Genomic DNA, 22,068 nt, shown 5'->3' on the forward strand with positions numbered 1-22,068 from the left:
TTTGCACCCAGCACTGATTATGTTCAAGTCAGCTCTACTATTAGAGTCCTGGTCCAGATGGAGGGGAAGGTATGGCATTAGCAACAAGGTTGTGGGGCCAGTCCAGAAAACGCATTCAAAGGATAATCTGATTAGCAAATTTTGAAAGGGGTTGGTATATGCATTTCACTTATCATCTAATTCAAAAAACTCCATAACACAACTTGGACAAAGTTACCAGTATCAAAGGTCCTAATATAGCATAATTTGTGTTGAGTATGTTGCATTCTGACAGTGCTATAAACCAGGGAGACAGTTTACTGACAATTCTGTGCTACCAGATACCAACTCAGGCCTCTGTCCAGCTTTACATTGTCAATTCTCATGGAAACATGAGCAGTTACATAGCCTCAGAGGACGCTGAAGTTTGGATTGCAAAAGATGAGATGGACAGATTTCATATTTTCATTGCAGATTTTTTTCTTTGCCTTTTCAAACTGCGGAGCATAATTTTTTTAAAGGCAGGAAATGCAACTAGTGTTTGTTTCTAGCATGGCTTCTGTTTTGAGATTTCTTCTTTGTAGAAGAAATGTGTTGCCCAGCTGTCGAGAATCCCAATCAGGATATCGTTTCAGCATAAACTATATTATAAGAATGATTTTAGCTGGTTATAAGCTAGAATGAATATGACGCTAGGGCTATTTTATCCAAATTTTACCCACAGAGGGGGCACTCTGATTCAGTTAAATGGAAATAATATAAATGAATGAGGTAAAGTTTAGTTCTGAGTTTTGCCCAGGAAAAAGAGTAATTGTGAAAGACAAAGAATTGCATTAGTGAACAAGCAGAACTGTGGAGATTCTCAGTTACGGAGATTCTCAGTTTCAGAGATTCTTAGAAACAAGAGTCACGTGGCAAGTGGCCAAAAGTATTGCAATCAACATTTAAAAAACTGGTTCAACCCAAGTTGAATTGCTGGAAAATTGAATGCTTTCCAGTTTTAATACTTCTCTTACCTGCAACACCCACACACATTGTTCAACAAATATTAATTAAAAACTCCCTGTATGAGGAACTCCTTGTATGGAAACACCAAGGCTAGAACTGGTTAATGGGAAAAGATACAAGGATGATTCAAGTCCTACCTTTTTAGAGATTTGTGAAAGAGACAGACATTTCAGCCAGTATCCTATTTTTTGATTCCAAGACTTACAAATTTTAATGTTTCTGAAATACAATCACTGAGTACATTTGATTATATCCTTTCCAAAAGTTGGCATTAAATCTATGGGTCTTATAATAGATGGAATTTAAAAAGTTAGATGTGAATGTACTACTGTAAATTCAGCTACTCAGTGTGAGGGGAACAGAGAAGAAATCTGACTGGAGGTTCTTGAATGAAATTGCTATAATCTGGGCCTTGAAGAAAAAGAAGAAATCTACCAGGCTGGAAGCTTGTGTATGTGGGATGGGAAGGAAAAGATAGGAGGATATTGAAAGTAAAGGGAAGAGCATATGCAAAGACATTAAAAAACACAACAGTATGTAAATGTGGGAGTACAGTTTATATATTAAATGTATTATGAAAAACATTCAGAGGACCTGAAGCCAGCTATTATAGAAGCTAAGTGGGAAGCTAGAGTACAAAGATTTGGAGTTCTTCTGAAGACACTATTGACTGTTTTTAAGTAAAAAGAAAACTGACATGAGTCAGTCACATTCCTAAGTGTCATAGATTCTACCCAGTTTAATTTTCCCAAATGTTTCCAAGGCGTCCCCCCACTGTTTTTCCTGATAGGGAACAGAGGCACAGGGAGGTTAAGATGCCAAGGATACAGAGAGAGAGTCTAAGTTCTACCCCATCTGTATGATTTTAAAACCTATGAGCTGTCTATAACACCAACTTAAGATGTACTGGTCTTCTTGGTTTTCATTTTCTAATTTCTTATTTTTATTTTTTGAATTAATAGACTTCTTTTAGAGCAGTTTTAAGTTTACAGAATAATTGAGCAGAAAGTACAGAGAGTTAACGTGTATCTCCTCACCCTTCCAAAAATTTTCCCTATTAATAGCATCTTGCATGAATGGGGTAGATTGTTATAACTGATAAGCCAATATCGATACATTATTATTAACTAAATATTATAATTTACATAAGGATTCACTCTGTGTTGCATTTTATGGGTTTTGACAAATGTGTAATGACATGTATGTGTAATGACAGCATCACACAGAATTGTTTGCCCTCAAAATCTCCTGTACTCACCTATTCATCTCTCCCTCTTTCCCCCAAACTCATCCCACGGCTTCCACTCATCTTTTACTCTCTCTAGTTTTCCTTTTCCCAGAATGTCATATTGTTGGAATCATACCTTTTCACACTGGCTTCTTTTACTCAGCATATGCATTGAGATTACTCTAAGTCTTTTTATGATTTGAAAGCTCATTTCTTTTCATCCCTGAATAATATTCCATTGCATGGATGTATTCTGGTTTGTTTGTCCTTGCACCTATTGAAGGGCATCTTAGTTGCATTCTAGCTTTGCCAATTATGAAAAAAACTGCTGTAAATATTTGTTTATAGGTTTTTGTGTGTACATGAGTTTTTAACTCATTTGGGTTAGTACCAAGAAGTACCAGATCATACAATAAAAATACATTTATTTTCATAAGAAACTGCCAAATTTTCTTCCAAAGTGACTGAATCATTTTGCATTTCCACCAGCAATGAATGAGAGTTCCTGTTGCTCCACATCTTAGCCAGCATTTGGTGTTGTCAGTATTTTAGCTATTTTAACAGGTGTGTAGTGGTAACTCATTGTTTTAATTTACAACTCTTTGATGGCATATGCGTTTCCTAATTTTTTTCTTACCTACTATATATTTTTCTATTATCTGTTATTTTGACTTTTACATTTTCCAGCATTCATTCTTTCATTCATCAACATATAGTAAGTGTCCATTATAAGCCAATAACATTTTTTGAATCTGGGTGGATCATTTTTCTTTTACTCTTTTTCTATTCTTTCCCCAATTTTTATTTTGACATGTTCCATTCATTATTTACGTCACATAAACTATTAATTTGTTTCTCTGTATATTCTATTCATTTCTAGATAAACTAGTTGGTTATCTTTTACTTTTCTGATAATTTTTTAATTTCTTCCACTTTCTCATTCTCCTGTTAAAGTTTTTTTATTATTTATTCACAGTACATACAGCACAGTGTCTGAAATATTGTTCCATATGAAACTGTTCAAAAAAATCTCTGAAGTGGAAATCACTTACCTTGGTTGACAATAAATCTTAACTTCTGTATTGTTGCCAGATTGCCACTAACTCGATATATTCCATCAACATCTAGACCTGAAGACAAAAGGGCATATTTTATATTAGCACATATAGGAACTGAGATGGTTTAAAAGAAAACTATGAAAAGGAGTAAATCACATCAAATATCTATTCTTTTCAGAGAAAACTAATTTGTGTCTTCTAAATAATGCAATCTTGAAAATTTTAATCTCAAAGTAATCATGGTGTTCAGTCATAATTAAAATTATCATCAATAAATTTGAGTCTAATTGAGGCAAAAAGAGCAGTGGGTAGAATAGGATTACATCGTATACTTAAGGTTCATTTCCAAGAAAAATATAGGAATCCAACTGGGTAGGGGGGAACCTCCAGACATTTGTGTATTGCCTTTTTTCTGCAAGGTAAAATAACTCAAGACATTTGTGAGACATTTGCTACTGGCCTGATTTACTGTCTTCTTGCCTTTCTGTCTCTCTTCTTTCCTTCCTCTCCTCTTCTCAGCTCTTTTTCTTCTCTCCATTTCTATTCTATTGTAGTCTAGTCTAGTCTAGTCTAGTCTAGTCTAGTCTATTCTTCCTTTCCTGTGATTGCTACAGAATAACATATATTGGTCTGATTATTTGAAACTAAAGAGTAAACATTCTATTCTATATATAATGCTAGTTTGATAATTTCTAGTGTATTATAGGTAATGGGGTGCTCCATTATGGAGAGAAAAATAAAATCTTTAGCAAAATGGTAAAATGAGTTTCAGATTATTTTAGAACTGGTCATCTGTAATTCAAAATAACTTATCCTGGCAGTAAATTTCAGTAATCATTCACTTGTTTTCCACACATCTATTTATAGAATCTAGTTAATTTCTTGGCCACGTTACGAGGACAATGAAGAAACAGGAAAACGAAAAGGGAAACACTTAGTCAAACACTATAATAGTATCTAAAAATGCTGAAGACATAATTTTAATGTCAAGAATGTATATTCTTTGATGTGTCTGGGAACTCAGAGAGGCCTAGGTGAAATTGCCAGCAGACGCAGAGGTCTTAGCAGTTTCTCTAGGGAGGTAGTATAGCATCATGGATAATCATTGTAATTCACAATAGTATTCAATAGATTGGTAGAAATTATTGCCATAGTATAACAGAATAAAGGCTTCCCAAAGCTCTTTACTGGCATAAAATGAGCTCATTTATTGCATTACCATCTCTACATTTTTACACACTTTATATTAGGAACACTTCTGCCATTGTGCAAAATATTTCATTGGGAGGTAAGGGTAGAATAACGTCACTTATAACATTGGTAATAATGTCATAATTTAGGACAATCATTCACTATAGTTTTTACTCTTCCATGTAATAAACTTTAGCGTTGCTTGAGATAAAGGCAACAAAATGGAATAGCTATTAACAAATGTATTAACTGATGTGACTTTATAGTTCTAGAATAATCTAAGAAATTACTGAGACTCTGTCTCCTTCTGAGAACTATAAATTGTGAGGAATTGGGTGAAGCTGGATACCAGTTAGCCAGTGGTGAAAGTTTCTAAGACACATATATTTGTAAAAATCAAATATATTTTTTCTTTGCGATGCACAAATTACCTCCATTAATCTATGTCTATTCCGGTTTGTTTGTTTTAAAGTACAATTTCTGCTTGACAGCTTAAATGTGATAATAGTCCTAATTAAAATTTTTCTAATATTTAATTCCTACGTTTAGTATTGGTCTATTTTGGTCTTAAGTTCATGCACTTACACCCAGAATGTTAAAAAATTAATTTACAAAAAACTTATTTATGATTTTATTTTTTCCTTTGTCATTAGATGCTGTTTGGTATTTAGTTTTAACCTATGAAATTTTACATAATGTGATAGATTTAAAAATATTAAAAATTGTACATTCAAGTGTGTCCTTCTCAAAGTTTTCCCTCTTAATTTTTTTGAGCATATAGCCACTGAGGAAATTATTTTAAAATTCTTCTCTAAAATCACCCTCAGAGGCCCTGAAATGTTTACAGAAAAATGTTCATAATGGCATGCTTGGGGGTTTGGGGGAGAGTTTTGGATTTGGAAGTAGACAAATGGCATCAGAACCATGAGTGGCGAATAAAGTCACCTTGATGCTTGCCACCACAAACAAACAAAGTTTGATCAAATGAATGTGGCCCTGATTTTTTCCCATGGATTATCAATTGATTTTAAGGAATTTAGAGAAAAATAATTATTTTAGAAAATAGAAACATCAATGGAATATGTGGGTCTATGTTCTCTAAATGAGAAATTCTAATGTTTTTTTTTTAAATCAATCAAATTAGTCCTATTTACAATGATTAAAGATAAAATGTGAATTAATATCTATTACAATAAAAATGAGAACATTGTGCATTTTTAAAAATTTTGTTTTGCTAATTAGCTAGACCCTTATCAGAGGTCTATTCTAAATGAAATTATTTGAATTTCAAAATTTAATTGCAAATAAAGGCCTTACTTAATCATCACTTTAATATGCATATCCATTTATACAAGGTGTAAAATCAAGTGCATGTCTATTTTGAAGTTAGCACTCTTCCTTTTCAAAGATTATTCTATATGCTATTGAAATGCATATAGTTGTAAACTGGTTTTTAACTGATGAAATTCCCTGTATCCAAAACTTTTTTTTCTCTTAGACAGTTACAATATAAGAAGTGCTTTCTTTGGTCTTTCATAAATTTCTGTAAAAAATTTTTTAAGTCCAGTAATCAAAACCATTTGAAAAAGTAGTATGGATCGGACATATTACATATAAACAATTGGAAAGCAGCATACTGTTTAAAGAAAGCAGCCTCATCCTAAAGTAATAACGCAACTTTCTTTTGGCATAAAAGGAGGGAGCACAGCTGGTGGAGACAGGAAGGGTAAATCAGATCTGTGCTACCACTGTGGTTGTAGACCTGAGTCACAGCAGAGAAACTGCTTTGTGGCTGGAGATAGAAACCAGAAAGTAAAAGGGAGTAAAGCAAAACATATTAGATGCAATACGAATCTGTCTTCACACAACTTCCAAGCCCTTTAGATTCAAAGATACCAACACTATATATCTTGTGAGTGATAATGATCTCTGACATTAGCGGCTCCTGCTTTGAATGGCTCATGCTCTCCGGCTATCATACTTTTTAAATTACATAAATAGAGTGAAAATGACAAAGTACATATTAAAAAGGAGGGTATTATGTTTTGCAAAATAATCTGGAACATGTCAGTGAATTTTAACAGTTATAAATTATATAGGTACAGTCTTGAAGTTGATTTGCTTTCCTATGAATGGCTCACAGAACAGCAAACCCAAAGTTATAGGACTATTACCCAAATTACAATTACTCACGTGCCATCCTCCTTTTACTCCAAGAACTTTGAAAGTTATGCCAAACCAAACCAATGTAAATCGGTGGATTTGGACATCCTTTTCATGACCACATTATCCTTGCTGGATTGCAAACTACTTATTTTGGAAATATAATTAGACTTTGTATGATTTTTAAATGACCAGTGTCTTCAAGGTACCTCTTTTGTGCTTTGGAGAAGGTTGGTGAAAAATCGCTTTGAGAGGTACCTCTTTCAAGAAAATGACATGACTGTAAATGCTGACAGGATTTTTGCCTGTTATGCTAAAAATACTTTGGGAACACGATAAAACTAAGTCATTTTACTTTTTTTTCTTAAATCAGACTGGCATTAATGGTAGTATGAAAAATTCTCTGAAGAAATCCACATTCATTGAAATATTGTTTATTTTTTCATCATCAGCTGACCTTCTTATATTTCAAAATAGTGTTTACTGTTGGCAGAAATCACTGGGTATTGCTGTAGGGGATTTTTAAAAGTCTCCCCCCACCTCCCCGCCGCCACTTTTTTTTTTTCCTGAAGAAGCTTAGACTGGGATAGACACACAATTAGGAGTTATTAGACCAAATGGTGGTCTAAGCCCAGTGGAAAGAACGCAGCTGTCATGAATAATTCCCACCATAAATCTTAGACACTTTGCAAAAAGAAATCTAAGACCAACACTCTGCCCGGGGTTGACTGGCTTATCTGCCAAAACATGGACAGTTTTTGACAATGCAGACGAGTCTGTTAAAAATCGTTGAAAACTGGTTTAGGTAGCATTTTTGGTAGCCCGAATGATGGACAAACCATGCAGATGTGGAGTTTGAGCCTGGTTGAGTGGTGTGCCCTGAAAGCCTGCTTGTTTTTCTGACCCACAACAAAATGCATCTGAGCCTCTGCAGTCTGCAAATGTGGGCTGGGAATTTTGCACAAACAGTCCGTCTCCTGAGATTTATGGCGCTTCCTAATTCCTAGGAGGCCAGAGCTACCACAAGAAGTGAGATTCTCGCAATACTTTGAACTTCTGGCTTCTCCCTCTGGCGAAAATCTTTGAGCACAGGAACACTCAGGTTGCCCTCAACCCCTGCACATTTCTGTCTCGGTCCTTCCAAATTTCTACTTGGGTTCTGAGCTAAACATGAGAAGCTCCGGTGCCATTCAGACCTATGCCTCCTCCTCTAAGTTGAAGTGAGTGTTTCCAACATTTTTTTTGCTAGCTTATTTGTTCACACACTTTAAATTCAATGACTGAGAGTACAGGATATAATTTAAAATTCTAATCTCTCTTCCGACTCAGTGGTGTTTATTTTGTACCTATCTGCCATTTTAGTTTAATTATTGTTAACTTCTTATGAGATGCCCATCCTTCAATAGCCTTGCTATTCCCTAAGAATGATTCCCTTAGGAAATAGCTGGCACAATTTTGATTTTCAAACAAGAATCATTTTATTCTATAGGATAACTATATGACTTCATAAAAACCATTCTAAAAATACATACAGTTTTTTTTGCTATACTTCCATGGTTTAAAAAAACAAAACAAAATTAAACCATATAGAACAATATACAATCAGAACTAAATACAGTAGCTGCCCCAACCTGCTTTCCAAAGATAGTTATTGTTAACAGTTCTGTTTTAGGCCAGGCTCAGTGGCTCACACCAACAATCCCAGCACTTTGGGAGGCCAAGGCAGGAGAATCACTTGAGCCCAGGAATCCAAGAACCGCCTGGGCAACATAGTGAAACCTATCTTCCCCCCCAAAAATTTAAAAATTAGCCTGGCATGGTGGTGCATGCCTGTGGTCCCAGCTACTCAGGAGGCCGAGGTAGGAGAATCACTTGAGCCCAGGAAGTTGAGGCTGCAGTGACCCTTGTTCACACCATTGAACTCCAGCCTGGGCAGAGAGAGCGAGGCCCTATCTCGAAAAGAAAAGTTCTATTTTCATTCTTTTTGTTAATGTTAATACGTCATATTTCTGTTTATTAATTTATTAACTTTGAATGGTATTTATTGATTTCTCAGAAAAGATAAAGAGCTTAGTGCGTTCATAGTTCCTACCACTTATCTGTACACCCTCTTTCTCTTCACTGAGTTCATTTGTCTGTTTCTATATCTTAGCATATCAAATTATCTCTGAGCTATGAAAAACAAAGCAGTATATTTACTCTTACTTCTCTCTACCACTTCCCTTCCCAGTTTTATTCTTTATGCGTTTGTTTATATTCTTAAAATTTGGGACATTTTGTTTTTTATAAGTATTTTGTGACTTATCTATGGGTTAATAATAGCCACTATTTTTTAAAAAGGGAACATGTTGGGGTTTAACATTAAAATTTAGTTTCACAAAGGAGAGCTCCCAAAAGTTAAGACTTAACTTGTCCTCTTCTTCCTTTCTAGGTTTCTTCATTTCTTCAGATTAAGTGCTGCTCAACAGAAGTTTCTGCAATGATAGAAATGTTCTATGTCTTTGCTGTCCAAACCAGCATTCACTGGCCACACATGACTGGCTACAAAGATTATTAACCACTTGAAACGTGGTTAATACAACTGAGAGACTGAATTTTATTTTACTCAGCTTCAAGTAACTTAACCACATGTGGCTGGTGATGACCATTTTAGACAATGCGTCTCTAGGTCAGCATCAACTACCCTCCTTCTCTTGTATTCCGTTGTTATTCTTCCTGGATTGAATTTTAAGAAGTTTCTTGATGCATAAAAGGATGTGATTGGTAATTTTTCTCACTTTACCCATCTGACTGTTTTCTTTTGCTTCCTAATTGATTGTTGACTTGAATATTTATTTCAGTTTCGTAATCTTTTACTTTTCTAACTTTGAAAAATAAATGTTCCATTATCTTCTAGCATCCCTGCTGTTAAGTCTGATGTCAAATTGATTCTTGACACTTTGCAGGTAAATTGCTTTTGCTCTCAGATTAAAAAACATTTTTCTCTTTAAACTTGTAGCAGTAAAATGTCACTCATATACGTGCTCCCCATCTGGGCCTTTTCATTTGGAAAACATTTTCTTATATTATTTGCTCAATATTGTTTTCCCTCTATTATCTCTCTTCTCTGTATCTAGAATTTATTTAAGATGGATTATCAAATATCGGATTACCCTTATGATTGAGACTGATTAAAATAAACAGTGGTCATGGGTATCTCTGTATGTGTCCAGCTCTCTCCCTCCCCACAACTTGTCCAATCTTAAATGAGAATGGTGTGTTGGGGTGTCTTGCAGGATAAATGGATGGTGAGTAGACAATAGGCCAGGGCTTCTTCCCAGTTATCAAAGTAAGGAAGACTTAACTTGGGATACAGAGAACTTTACCAATTTTGCACCTGGGCAAAGGTATATCTAATTCTGTTGGAGAAGACCTGAGACACTTTCTTCTCCATTGCCTTCTTTCTCAGATGCCAGCAACTTTTCTGTCCTTACAGAAATTGCTCTCAGGCTCAAGCACCTGCTGTAGGTGCTTCCTTAGTGCAGGATAAAGAAAGAGGAGCCCAGTTCTCACAGCTGTTAGAGCCTGTTATTTAATGAATTACTTTCTTTACTGCCCTCTTTACAATTTCTGTTCTTTTTATTTGTTGACTCCAAGTTTGGTTATTCTCTGGGACATCCCTGGAAAGAACTGTGCCTAATTGTGGTGTCTGGGAATGGTGTTTCTCCTGCTTTCATTTCTCTATTTGTTTGATCCCATCTGCTTCTTCTCTTCCTGGAATTTCTATTTCTCATCTGCTGATGGCACCTTTTCTGTTTTCAGCATCATTATCAGTTTTTTTCTTTTTAAAACACATATTTTCTATTATTTCATTGGGATTTTTTTTGAGGAAAGAGAATCAGACATGTTTTTTTCAGTCTGCCAACTTGACTGTGAGGCCTACATTGTTTTTCATAAAAACAGAACTTTAAAAACTGAAAACAGAAGTTTTATTAGTTTGTGAAGATACTGTTATATAATTTTCATTATGGGTACATGGGAAATAAATGGTGAGGGATTAAACTATGAATATTTAAAACAGTCGTTACGTGATTCCAATTCTAATGTTGGAAGAATAGGTTGATACAGGGTTTCAGTACATCTCTCATTTCATTTTTCTTACTCTTGTCCTTTTCTGTGTTTATAGAAATTTCTACTATCATTTATGCATTTTTCAGTTCTCCTTTTATTACTGAGGTTGTTTTAGTTTTCTCTTCCATTTCTTTCATGAGCTTTTTCTTTTCAATTTTTATCTCATTTTGGTTTTTTGTTTTACCTTCCTCATATCTCTCCTATGAATGCTTGCTTCATATGAATGCTTGTCACAATTATTGCAACAAGTTTTTCTTTTTAATGTCATAACAAAATACCTTCAATTTTTCCTTCATTATTTTATTTGCTTTTGGTTATCATCATTATCTAGATTTTATTGGCTCATTTTTGATTATTCATTTCTGAAAAAATGTATTTAATTTCCCAGGTATTTGTAGGGGATTCATATGGAAAATAAGAATTTTTATTCTCTTAAGACATGGAAGAGATAAATATTTGTTGTAATTTTTCTTTAATGTTAGACTAAAAAGAGGTCACTAAGAGAAGGATTTTTTTTTTTCGTTTCTGAGAAAATGGCTTAGAACCTGTGATACTAAAAAATGAGCAATTATTTAAAATTGTTTATATAGCCAGTGTCTGAGCTAGGGGCAAATTCCAGATTTAAATTAAATACCTTGAAAGAGCACATAATAAAGGAATATATGTGTATATGTATATATACATACGTACTAAGAAAAAGATGGTATCAAATAGACTCTTGAATCAGCAAGGAGAATGCTTTTCAAGGACTTTTCATCGAACACTTGGGCAATTGGGATCATTTTCAAATGCTTCACCCCCACCTTCCTTCCTTTGCCCCTGTTACTTCAATCTGTTAATATTAGGAAATATGATTGTTTTCTTGCAAAAATATTTATCATTAATATTGGTCCTATTTGCTCTTCTGCCCAATCCTGAGCTCTTAACAAACTTTGTCTTATTTGGACACCAGAGAAGACAGGTGTTGTCATATTGCTCCAGCATCAAAATTGGGTGGAAAATAACTAAATACCCTGAGTGCTAAATGTGTTACTGGTTTGATTTTCTTACTGGTTCTGCGTTGCATCATTTATGCCTTGAAAAGTTCCACGACCATAGAGTTTGGGGATTGTGGGTGGGGGGATGGTAGGGAGACGTGTGGGAGGAGAGTGATTGGCTATCTTGCTTTTTACTATTATTAGGTATGCTTGTATAGAGACACAGGATTGGATTCAGTCTTGGAAAACAACTTATTGCATTACTTTCCTGGATTCTCCATCTCTCTCATTCATGTTAAGTAGGATATTAGACATTTCAATAAGCAGAAGAAAATCTCACTGACTTCTTCAAATGTTACCAAAAAAAAAAAAAAAAAAAAAAAAGCCATCCCTCCTCAATGTGAATACAGGAGTAAAACCACTGTCATTCCTCATTATTAGAATTTTCCCTTATATTTATACTTAGTTCTTGCCACAATATCTCACCAATTTTCTTATAATTGGAGATGCTTATCCATACCATTGGAATCCAGAAGTATAGGCAGTAGTATACTTTCAAAAATATTATTTCCTGGTTTCCATTTGCCGTGATTCTTTACGGATCAGGCTTGTTTGTGTGTATAGCCTCTATACATCTAATTTAATTCTCACCTTTAAAATGATTCCTTTTAAGGATTACTAAATGGTAAGTCAACTAGGGAAAAGACAAGGGGAAAAAGTTCCAGTGTGGCTAATGTGATATAGGTTGATAAGCCATTTATGTACCTTAATACCTGAAATCTCTGAAGATAAGAAAGATCTCAGCAAGACTCTGAGTTTGCTTGTGAAATTTCTCTAGAGAAGAACCTAGCATCGGTGGTCTGATCAGACCAAAGATGATGAATTGAAATGATTTCTGGAGAGTGGGAAACAAGGTACCTATAAACAGTCATTGACAAATTATCTTACATCTTTTTTTTTTTTTAAATCTTAGTCTTGAAGACAAATTTTGGTCAATGATTCTGGTTATCATTAAGTGAGAGCTGTTGCCTTGAAGAAAAACTTAGTGTATCTGGAAGATATTGAAGTTGGAGGTTATATTTGGCTTATCTCATATTGTTCTCTGAGTTTCTTTTATGTTACAGTTCTACTGTTATGCTGTGATCATGCTGATGTAAATAAATCATTCATTTGGTAGTATGACTTGCTTAGTGTGTTTCATTAAAATAAATAGAAGTAACAAGAACAATGACTCTAATTTGGTCTGCCATTATCATCTGGTAGTTTGCAAACCAATACACCAGCATAACCTGAGGTCTACACAGCAGTGGGGTGGCCACAGCAGGTTTAAAGAAAGAAAACCAGCTTCCTGGAGATGCTATTCCTAAGGAAAGCTTGGAGTCTCAGGAGAAGTAATCTGTACTCTGTGCCCATGTACACTTTTTTTTTTAAATTTTAGCAAGAGACTATTTCATAAGTTAAAGAAACACAATAAAAGGCTCACCAACACAAACAAGAAGAAAACAGAAAAATGGATCCCTTTGGGATGAAGTCATAAGAGTTATATAAAGTGTAGCCTTTGATCCCATCATACTTGAAATAGATACTGATTTAAAATTCATATATTTGCCATCATTCTTTTCAATCCCTCCACCCGTATTTTTTTTAACATCTAAACAAAGTGACCTCATTGTTTTCCATTGGATTTTTTTTAAACATTGGCTGGGATGATTGAGATTCAGGAATGTGGGAAAATGGATTCCCAAACCACGTCCCTCCCCTTTCATTCTGAACTGTAATTTTTGGCTTGGCTTGAATCGCAGTCATCACATTTCAGCCTGAATCTCTCTGTAAAGTGATCTTTCTTAAACATTTCTCTCACTCATCAAGGGATCAGAAACAAAGCTGTTCTAGCCTTTCAGCAAAACACTTACAGGCAGCTTTTACAGAGAAGTCACAAGAGCTAAATTTCCTCTAAAATTGTTTGAAAAGCGAACATTTTCGGTGCCTCATTGTCCTTTTTGTGAATCTTGTCATCTGTATGCCATGAGCTCCAGCAGCTATTTTAATCTGTTTTTGTTTGCAATCCATTTGGTGTCCACCCAAGGAAATGCAGGTGATTCTAATTAACTTACTGCTGAAGATGTAGGAAAAAAAATCCCAATTGTGATGTAGCGCATTATATACTTAAAACCTTTCTTCTATTATTTATAACACATTATTAATGAAAATATTATATAAATATATTTATCACCTAGTTCATTGCTGTTCACTTTTTAAAAATCAATGGGGATTATGGCACAAGAAAAAGCCACACACATTCACAAATACACAGACACAATACGGACCCCGAGAACGCTTGCCAACTTTTATTTAACAAGAGTAGCAACTTAAAAATAACATTATTTTTACTTTGTGCAACATAGTTTAATATCTGAAATAACTCTGTTCTAATAAAAATCTATTGAAATACTCTCAGGCCTAACTCTGCCCTGAAGGTAAAAGTGATTAATTGAAAGATTTTGGCAGATCTCTGCTCACCACCAGGGCAGTTTAATTTAGAACACATTCAACCATTTCTCAGTGTCTCTGTGTTGGTGGAGCATAACTTTTGATCTTTGGGGAGGTGCCTCTAATTCAGACCCTTTGGCTTGCCACTTCCTGGAGGGTTTTGATGGCTTGCCTCTGCTAAGAATTCAGGTGAGAGAGAGCTCTTCCCTGGCCGCTTCCTCTCAAGTGAGTTCGTAGAAGCAAATTCCAGGCACAAAGACAAGATATTCTACAAACCCGTTCGAGTACACCAACCATCAGCAAAGTCCTATTTAGATCACAGACAAAATGGTTCTTTTCAGCTTCTTGCTGCCGTTCCAAACTTGTGAGAAATTACAGTGTCACTAGCCTCTTTCCCAGGCAAAGAAGAAGGTGCTCCTAACCATGACGGTGGATGAAGCTGAGACATCTGAGCTTCCTATTCTCAGGAAACAAAAATAGGATGACTGTTTTCTTTTTAAGAGTACACGAGAAACTGCCTAGTGGATATTATTAATACTTCTGCTAAACAGAAAGGTGGGACTAGGGCATGTTGCTTCCTGCTTGGCAGATAGACCTGTGTTAAACTGTGATTAAATGGAAGAACAGATAAATTCTAAGATATTCTGTGGCCCTTGAATTGGTGAATTCCAACTCTCCAGGCAATTTGACAGATATTGTGTAGGCACTTACTATGTAGCAAAAGTGTGCTAGACATTGGGGGTACAGTAACAAACATGGTATACACACTTCCAGATGTTATAGAGCCATAACATGCACTAAAATGTGAGAACATATATTCTCTGTGAGGTGGATTATAAAAATGGTTGTTTTTAAATCATTTTACATATTTCCCAACTATTTTATAAGTGCTTATATACATATACATACATACACATGTGTGTAGTATATATATTACTCTTGTGAACAAACAATATTAATGACATTTATTATGAAAACATTATGACATAGATTGAAATTATTTGATAATATACACTTATGAGTTTATGTTCCCAGAGATCCACTTGAAAAATGTTTGCAGACTATCATAAATCTATTCTGTATCCTTGAATGCTGTGTTTTGTATCTCTAATTTAGCTGAAAGATGGTTTAAGACTCTTGAAATGAGGTTCAAAATCTTCATGGGACACACAGTAGAAATCTCAAAATTAAGTATTGCAAAAACTATTTCTTGTTGGGGAAATCACATCCAGATTTGGAGATAGAAATGTAAGGTATCTGGAATAGAGCTGAAAAGACAAAAACATTTTCCCTACTTAGAAGCTCTACCTTTCCCCGGACAATTTATACCATTGGCTTTTGTGATTTTGGGACTTGTACAAAAAGAAATGTGTAAGAAAAAGCCAAGAGGTAGCAATAAAGTTGGCTTTCTGACTTTCTATGATCACAATATAAAGTAGGAAAGATTAGGCTTCTTTTAGTGATCTAGGAGAGACCCAACTTCTCAGCTTCATTCTGTACTACATAAGGGCTGTTAACTATCTAACAAAGAACTATGCACCCTCTGGTTACTCAAAACACTCTGTTGACTTAAAAAAAGGCATTCTAAAACCAATTGTTCCCTTATTTAAACTCATCTAGCACTAGTGTAATACAAACCAGATTTTCACCTTCTGGGTGATTTTGTCACATAGGTCTACATTGAAAGACTTGTGGAAATATCTGGGTATTTGCATATATATATATATATATATATACACATATATATTTATATATATTTAATACCTCTCATTTCTTTCTGATCTATTGTTATGGAAAGAAAATATATTAAACCAACGTGTGCCAAAAAATAGACAAATGAGATTATATCAAACTAAGAAGCTTCTGCACAGCAAAGGAAACAATCAACAGAGTGGAGTGGCAACCTATAGAATGGGAGAAATTATTTTCAAACTATATATTTGACAGGATGTTAACATCAGAATGTATAAGGTACTCAAACAACTCAATGCCAAACAACCAAAAAACAACCTGAGCCCAAGCTGAAAATGAGCAAAAAACTAAAAAGATACTTCTCAGAAAAAGACATGCAAATGGCCAATAGGTAAATGAGAAAATGCTCAAAATCACTAATCATCAGATACATGCAAATTAAAACAACAATGAGATATCACCTTACCTCTGATAGAATGGCTATTATTAAAAAGACAAAAGATAGCAAGTGTTGGCAAGGATGTGGAGAAAAGGAAACTCTTTTATATTATTGGTGGGAATGTAAATTAGTACAACAATTATGGAAAAAAATACAGAGGTTCCTCAAACAATTAAAAATAGAAATACCATATGATCCAGCAATCCCACCACTGGGTATATATCCAAAGGAAATAAAATCAGTATATCAGAAAGATGTCTGCACTCTTATTTTATTACAGCAATATTTACAACAACCAAGATAAGGAATTCACCTAAGTGTCCATCAATGGTTGAATGATAAAATGTGATATTGTATATATCATATAGGTTATTATATATAACATCATATATATATGATACACACGCACACACACACACACACAAATGGAATACTATTCAGCCATTAAAAAATCCTGCTTTTGGGGTGGAGCCAAGATGGCCAAATAGGAAAAGCTCCAGTAGTCTACAGCTCCCAGCGTGAGCGACGCAGAAGACAGGTGATTTCCACATTTCCAACTGAGGTACCAGGTTCATCTCACTGGGGAGTGCTGGACAGTGGGTGCAGGACAGTGGGTGCAGCACACTGTGTGTGAGCCGAAGCAGGGCGAGGCATCGCCTCACCTGGGAAGCGCAAAGGATCAGGGAATTCCCTTTCCTAGTCAAAGAAAGGGGTGACAGATGCCACCTGGAAAATCGGGTCACTCCCACCCCAATACTGCGCTCTTCCAATGGGCTTAATGGCACAGCAGGAGATTATATCCTGCACCTGGCTTGGAGGGTCCTACGCCTACGGAGCCTCACTCATTGCTAGCACAGCAGTCCGAGATCAAACTGCAAGGTGGTAGCAAGGCTGGGGGAGGGGCGCCTGCCATTGCTCAGGCTTGAGTAGGTAAACAAAGCAGCCAGGAAGCTCGAAATGGGTGGAGACCACCACAGCTCAAGGAGGCCTGCCTGCCTCTGTAGGCTCCACCTCTGGGGGCAGGGCACAGACAAACAAAAGACAGCAATAACCTCTGCAGACTTAAATATCCCTGTCTGACAGCTTTGAAGAGAGTAGTGCTTCTCCCAGCACACAGCTGGAGTTCTGAGAACGGGCAGACTGACTCCTCAAGTGGGTCCCTGACTCCCGAGTAGCCTAACTGGGAGGCACCTCCAAGTAGGGGCAGACTGAGACCTCACACGGCCCGCTACTCCTCTGACACAAAACTTCCAGAGGAACGATCAGGCAGCAGCATTTGCAGTTCATAAATACCACTGTTCTGCAGCCACTGCTGCTGATACCCAGGCAAACGGGGTCTGGAGTGGACCTCCAATAAACTCCAACAGACCTGCAGCTGAGGGTCCTGACTGTTAGAAGGAAAACTAACAAACAGAAAGGACATCCACACCAAAAAACCATCTGTACATCACCATTATCAAAGACCAAAGGTAGATAAAACAACAAATATGGGGAAAAAGCAGAGCAGAAAACCAGAAACTAAAAATCAGAGTGCCTCTCCTCCTCCAAAGGAATGCAGCTCCTCACCAGCAATGGAACAAAGCTGGATGCAGAATGACTTTGACAAGTTGAGAGAGGAAGGCTTCAGAAGACCAAACTATTCTGAGCTAAAGGGGGAAGTTCGAACCAATGGCAAAGAAGTTAAAAACTTTGAAAAAAAATTAGACGAATGGATAACTAGAATAACCAATGCAGAGAAGTCCTTAAAGGACCTGATGGAGCTGAAAACCATGGCACGAGAACTACGTGATGAATGCACAAGCCTCAGTAACCGATGCGATCAACTGGAAGAAAGCCTATCAGTGATGGAAGACAAAATGAATGAAATGAAGCATGAAGAGAAGTTTAGAGAAAAAAGAATAAGAAGAAATGAACAAAGCCTCCAAGAAATATGCGACTATGTGAAAAGACCAAATCTACGTCTGATTGGTGTACCTGAAAGTGACGGGGAGAATGGAACCAAGTTGGAAAACACTCTGCAGGATATTATCCAGGAGAACTTCCCCAATCTAGCAAGGCAGGCCAACATTCAGATTAAGGAAATACAGAGAACGCCACAAAGATACTCCTCAAGAAGAGCAACTCCAAGACACATAATTGTCAGATTTGCCAAAGTTGAAAGGAAGGGAAAAAATGTTAAGGGCAGCCAGAGAGAAAGGTCAGGTTACCCACAGAGTGAAGCTCATTAGACTAACAGCTGATCTCTAGGCAGAAACTCTACAAGCCAGAAGAGAGTGGGGGCCAATATTCAACATTCTTAAAGAAAAGAATTTTCAACCCAGAATTTCATATCCAGCCAGACTAAGCTTCATAAGTGAAGGAGAAATAAAATTCTTTACAGACAAGCAAATGCTGAGAGATTTTGTCACCACCAGGCCTGCTCTAAAAGAGCTCCCTAAGGAAGCACTAAACAAGGAAAGAACAACCGGTACCAGCCACTGCAAAAACATACCAAATTGTAAAGACCATCAAGGCTAGGAAGAAACTGCATCAACTAACGAGCAAAATAACCAGCTAACATCATAGCGACAGGATCAAATTCACACATAACAATACTAACCTTAAATGTAAATGGGCTAAATGCTCCAATTAAAAGACACAGACTGGCAAATTAGACAAAGAGTCAAGACCCATCAGTGTGCTGTATTCAGGAAACCCATCTCACGTGCAGAGACACACATAGACTCAAAATAAAGGGATGGAGGAAGATCTATCAAGCAAATGGAAAACAAAAAAAGGCAGGGGTTGCAATCCTAGTCTCTGATAAAACAGACTTTAAACCAACAAAGATCAAAAGAGACAAAGAAGGCCATTACATAATGGTAAAGGGATCAATTCAACAAGAAGAACTAACTATCCTAAATATATATGCACCCAATACAGGAGCACCCAGATTCATAAAGCAAGTCCTTAGTGACCTACAAAGAGACTTAGACTCCCACACAATAATAATGGGAGACTTTAACACCCCACTGTCAACATTAGACAGATCAAGAGACAGAAAGTTAACAAGGATATCCAGGAATTGAACTCAGCTCTGCACAAAGAGGACCTAACAGACGTCTACAGAACTCTCCACCCCAAATCAACATAATATACATTCTTTTCAGCACCACACCATACCTATTCCAAAATTGACCACATAGTTGGAAGTAAAGCACTCCTCAGCAAATGTAAAAGAACAGAAATTATAACAAACTCTCTCTCAGACCACAGTGCAATCAAACTAAAACTCAGGATTAAGAAACTCACTCAAAACTGCTCAACTATATGGAAACTGAACAACCTGCTCCTGAATGACTACTGGGTACATAACGAAATGAAGGCTGAAATAAAGATGTTCTTTGAAACCAATGAGAACAAAGACACAATGTACCAGAATCTCTGGGACACATTCAAAGCAGTGTGTAGAGGGAAATTTATAGCACTAAATGCCCACAACAGAAAGCAGGAAAGATCTAAAATTGACACCCCAACATCACAATTAAAAGAACTAGAGAAGCAAGAGCAAACACATTCAAAAGCTAGCAGAAGGCAAGAAATAACTAAGATCAGAGCAGAACTGAAGGAAATAGAGACACAAAAAACCCTTCAAAAAATCGATAAATCCAGGAGCTGGTTTTTTGAAAAGATCAACAAAATTGATAGACCGCTAGCAAGACTAATAAAGAAGAAAAGAGAGAAGAATCAAATAGATGCAATAAAAAATGACAAAGGGGATGTCACCACCAAACCCACAGAAATACAAACTACCATTAAAAAATACTATAAACATCTCTATGCAAATAAACTAGAAAATCTAGAAGAAATGGATAAATTCCTCGATACATACACCCTCCCAAGACTAAACCAGGAAGAAGTTGAATCTCTGAATAGACCAATAACAGACTCTGAAATTGAGACGATAATTAATAGCTTACCAACCAAAACAAGTCCAGGACCAGAATGGATTCACAGACAAATTCTACCAGAGGTACAAGGAGGAGCTGGTACCATTCCTTCTGAAACTATTCCAATCAAGAGAAAAAGAGGGAATCCTCCCTGACTCATTTTATGAGGCCAGCATCATCCTGATACCAAAGCCTGGCAGAGACACAACCAAAAAAGAGAATTTTAGACCAATATCCTTGATGAATATTGATGCAAAAATCCTCAATAAAATACTGGCAAACCGAATCCAGCAGCACATCAAAAAGCTTATCCACCATGATCAAGTGGGCTTCATCCCTGGGATGCAAGGCTGGTTCAACATACGCAAATCAACAAATATAATCCAGCATATAAACAGAACCAAAGACAAAAACCACATGATTATCTCAATAGAAGCAGAAAAGGCCTTTGACAAAATTCAACAACCTTCATGCTAAAAACTCTCAATAAATTAGGTATTGATGGGATGTATCTCAAAATAATAAGAGCTATCTATGACAAACCCACAGCCAATATCATACTGAATGGACAAAAACTGGAAGCATTCCCTTTGAAAACTGGCACAAGACAGGGATACCCTCTCTCACCACTCCTATTCAACATAGTGTTGGAGGTTCTGGCCAGGGCAGTCAGGCAGGAGAAGGAAATAAAGGGCATTCAATTAGGAAAAGAGGAAGTCAAATTGTCCCTGTTTGCAGATGACATGATGGTATATCCAGAAAACCCCATTGTCTCAGCCCCAAATCTCCTTAAGCTGATAAGCAACTTCAGCAAAGTCTCAGGATACAAAATCAATGTGCAAAAATCACAAGCATTCTTATACAGCAATAACAGACAAACAGAGAGCCAAATCTTGAGTGAACTCCCATTCACAATTGCTTCAAAGAGAATAAAATACCTAGGAATCCAACTTACAAGGGATGTGAAGGACCTCTTCAAGGAGAACTGCAAATCACTGCTCAATGAAATAAAGGAGGATACAAAAAAAATGGAAGAACATTCCATGCTCATGGGTAGGAAGATTCAATATCGTGAAAATGGCCATACTGCCCAAGGTAATTTATAGATTCAATGCCATCCCCATCAAGCTACCAATGACTTTCTTCACAGAATTGGAAAAAACTATTTTAAAGTTCATATGGAACCAAAAAAGGGCCTGCATTGCCAAGTCAATCCTAAGCCAAAAGAACAAAGCTGGAGGCATCACGCTACCTGACTTCAAACTATCCCACAAGGCTACAGTAACCAAAACAGCGTGGTACTGGTACCACAACAGAGATATAGACCAATGGAACAGAACGGAGCCCTCAGAAATAATGCTGCATATCTACAACTATCTGATCTTTGACAAACCTGACAAAACCAAGCAATGGGGAAAGGATTCCCTATTTAATTAATGGTGCTGGGAAAACTGGCTAGCCATATGCAGAAAGCTGAAACTGGATCCCCTCCTTACACCTTATACAAAAATTAATTCAAGATGGATTAAAGACTTACATGTTAGACCTAAAACCATAAAAACCCTAGAAGAAATCCTAGGCAATACCATTCAGGACATGGGCATGGGCAAGGACTTCATGTCTAAAACACCAAAAGCAATGGCAACAAAAGCCAAAATTGACAAAAGGGATCTATTTAAACTAAAGAGCTTCTGCACAGCGAAAGAAACCACCATCCGAGTGAACAGGAAACCTACAGAATGGGAGAAAATTTTTGCAACCTACTCATCTGACAAAGGGCTAATATCCAGAATCTACAATGAAC

General features: G+C 36.4%; 1 protein-coding gene across 1 annotated transcript in view; it reads right to left on the bottom strand.

The window, feature by feature from the left end:
* Nucleotides 1-22,068, bottom strand: part of ARHGAP15 (Rho GTPase activating protein 15) — a 638,539-nt gene that overhangs the window by 204,968 nt on the left and 411,503 nt on the right. The window contains exon 11 of the mRNA XM_030801219.1: nucleotides 3,268-3,345. Within this exon, the coding sequence (XP_030657079.1) occupies nucleotides 3,268-3,345 (78 nt within the window). The remainder of the gene's footprint in view (nucleotides 1-3,267; nucleotides 3,346-22,068) is intronic.

Source organism: Nomascus leucogenys, chromosome 20 (assembly GCF_006542625.1).
Source record: "Nomascus leucogenys isolate Asia chromosome 20, Asia_NLE_v1, whole genome shotgun sequence".
Taxonomy (NCBI): Eukaryota; Metazoa; Chordata; class Mammalia; order Primates; family Hylobatidae; genus Nomascus; species Nomascus leucogenys.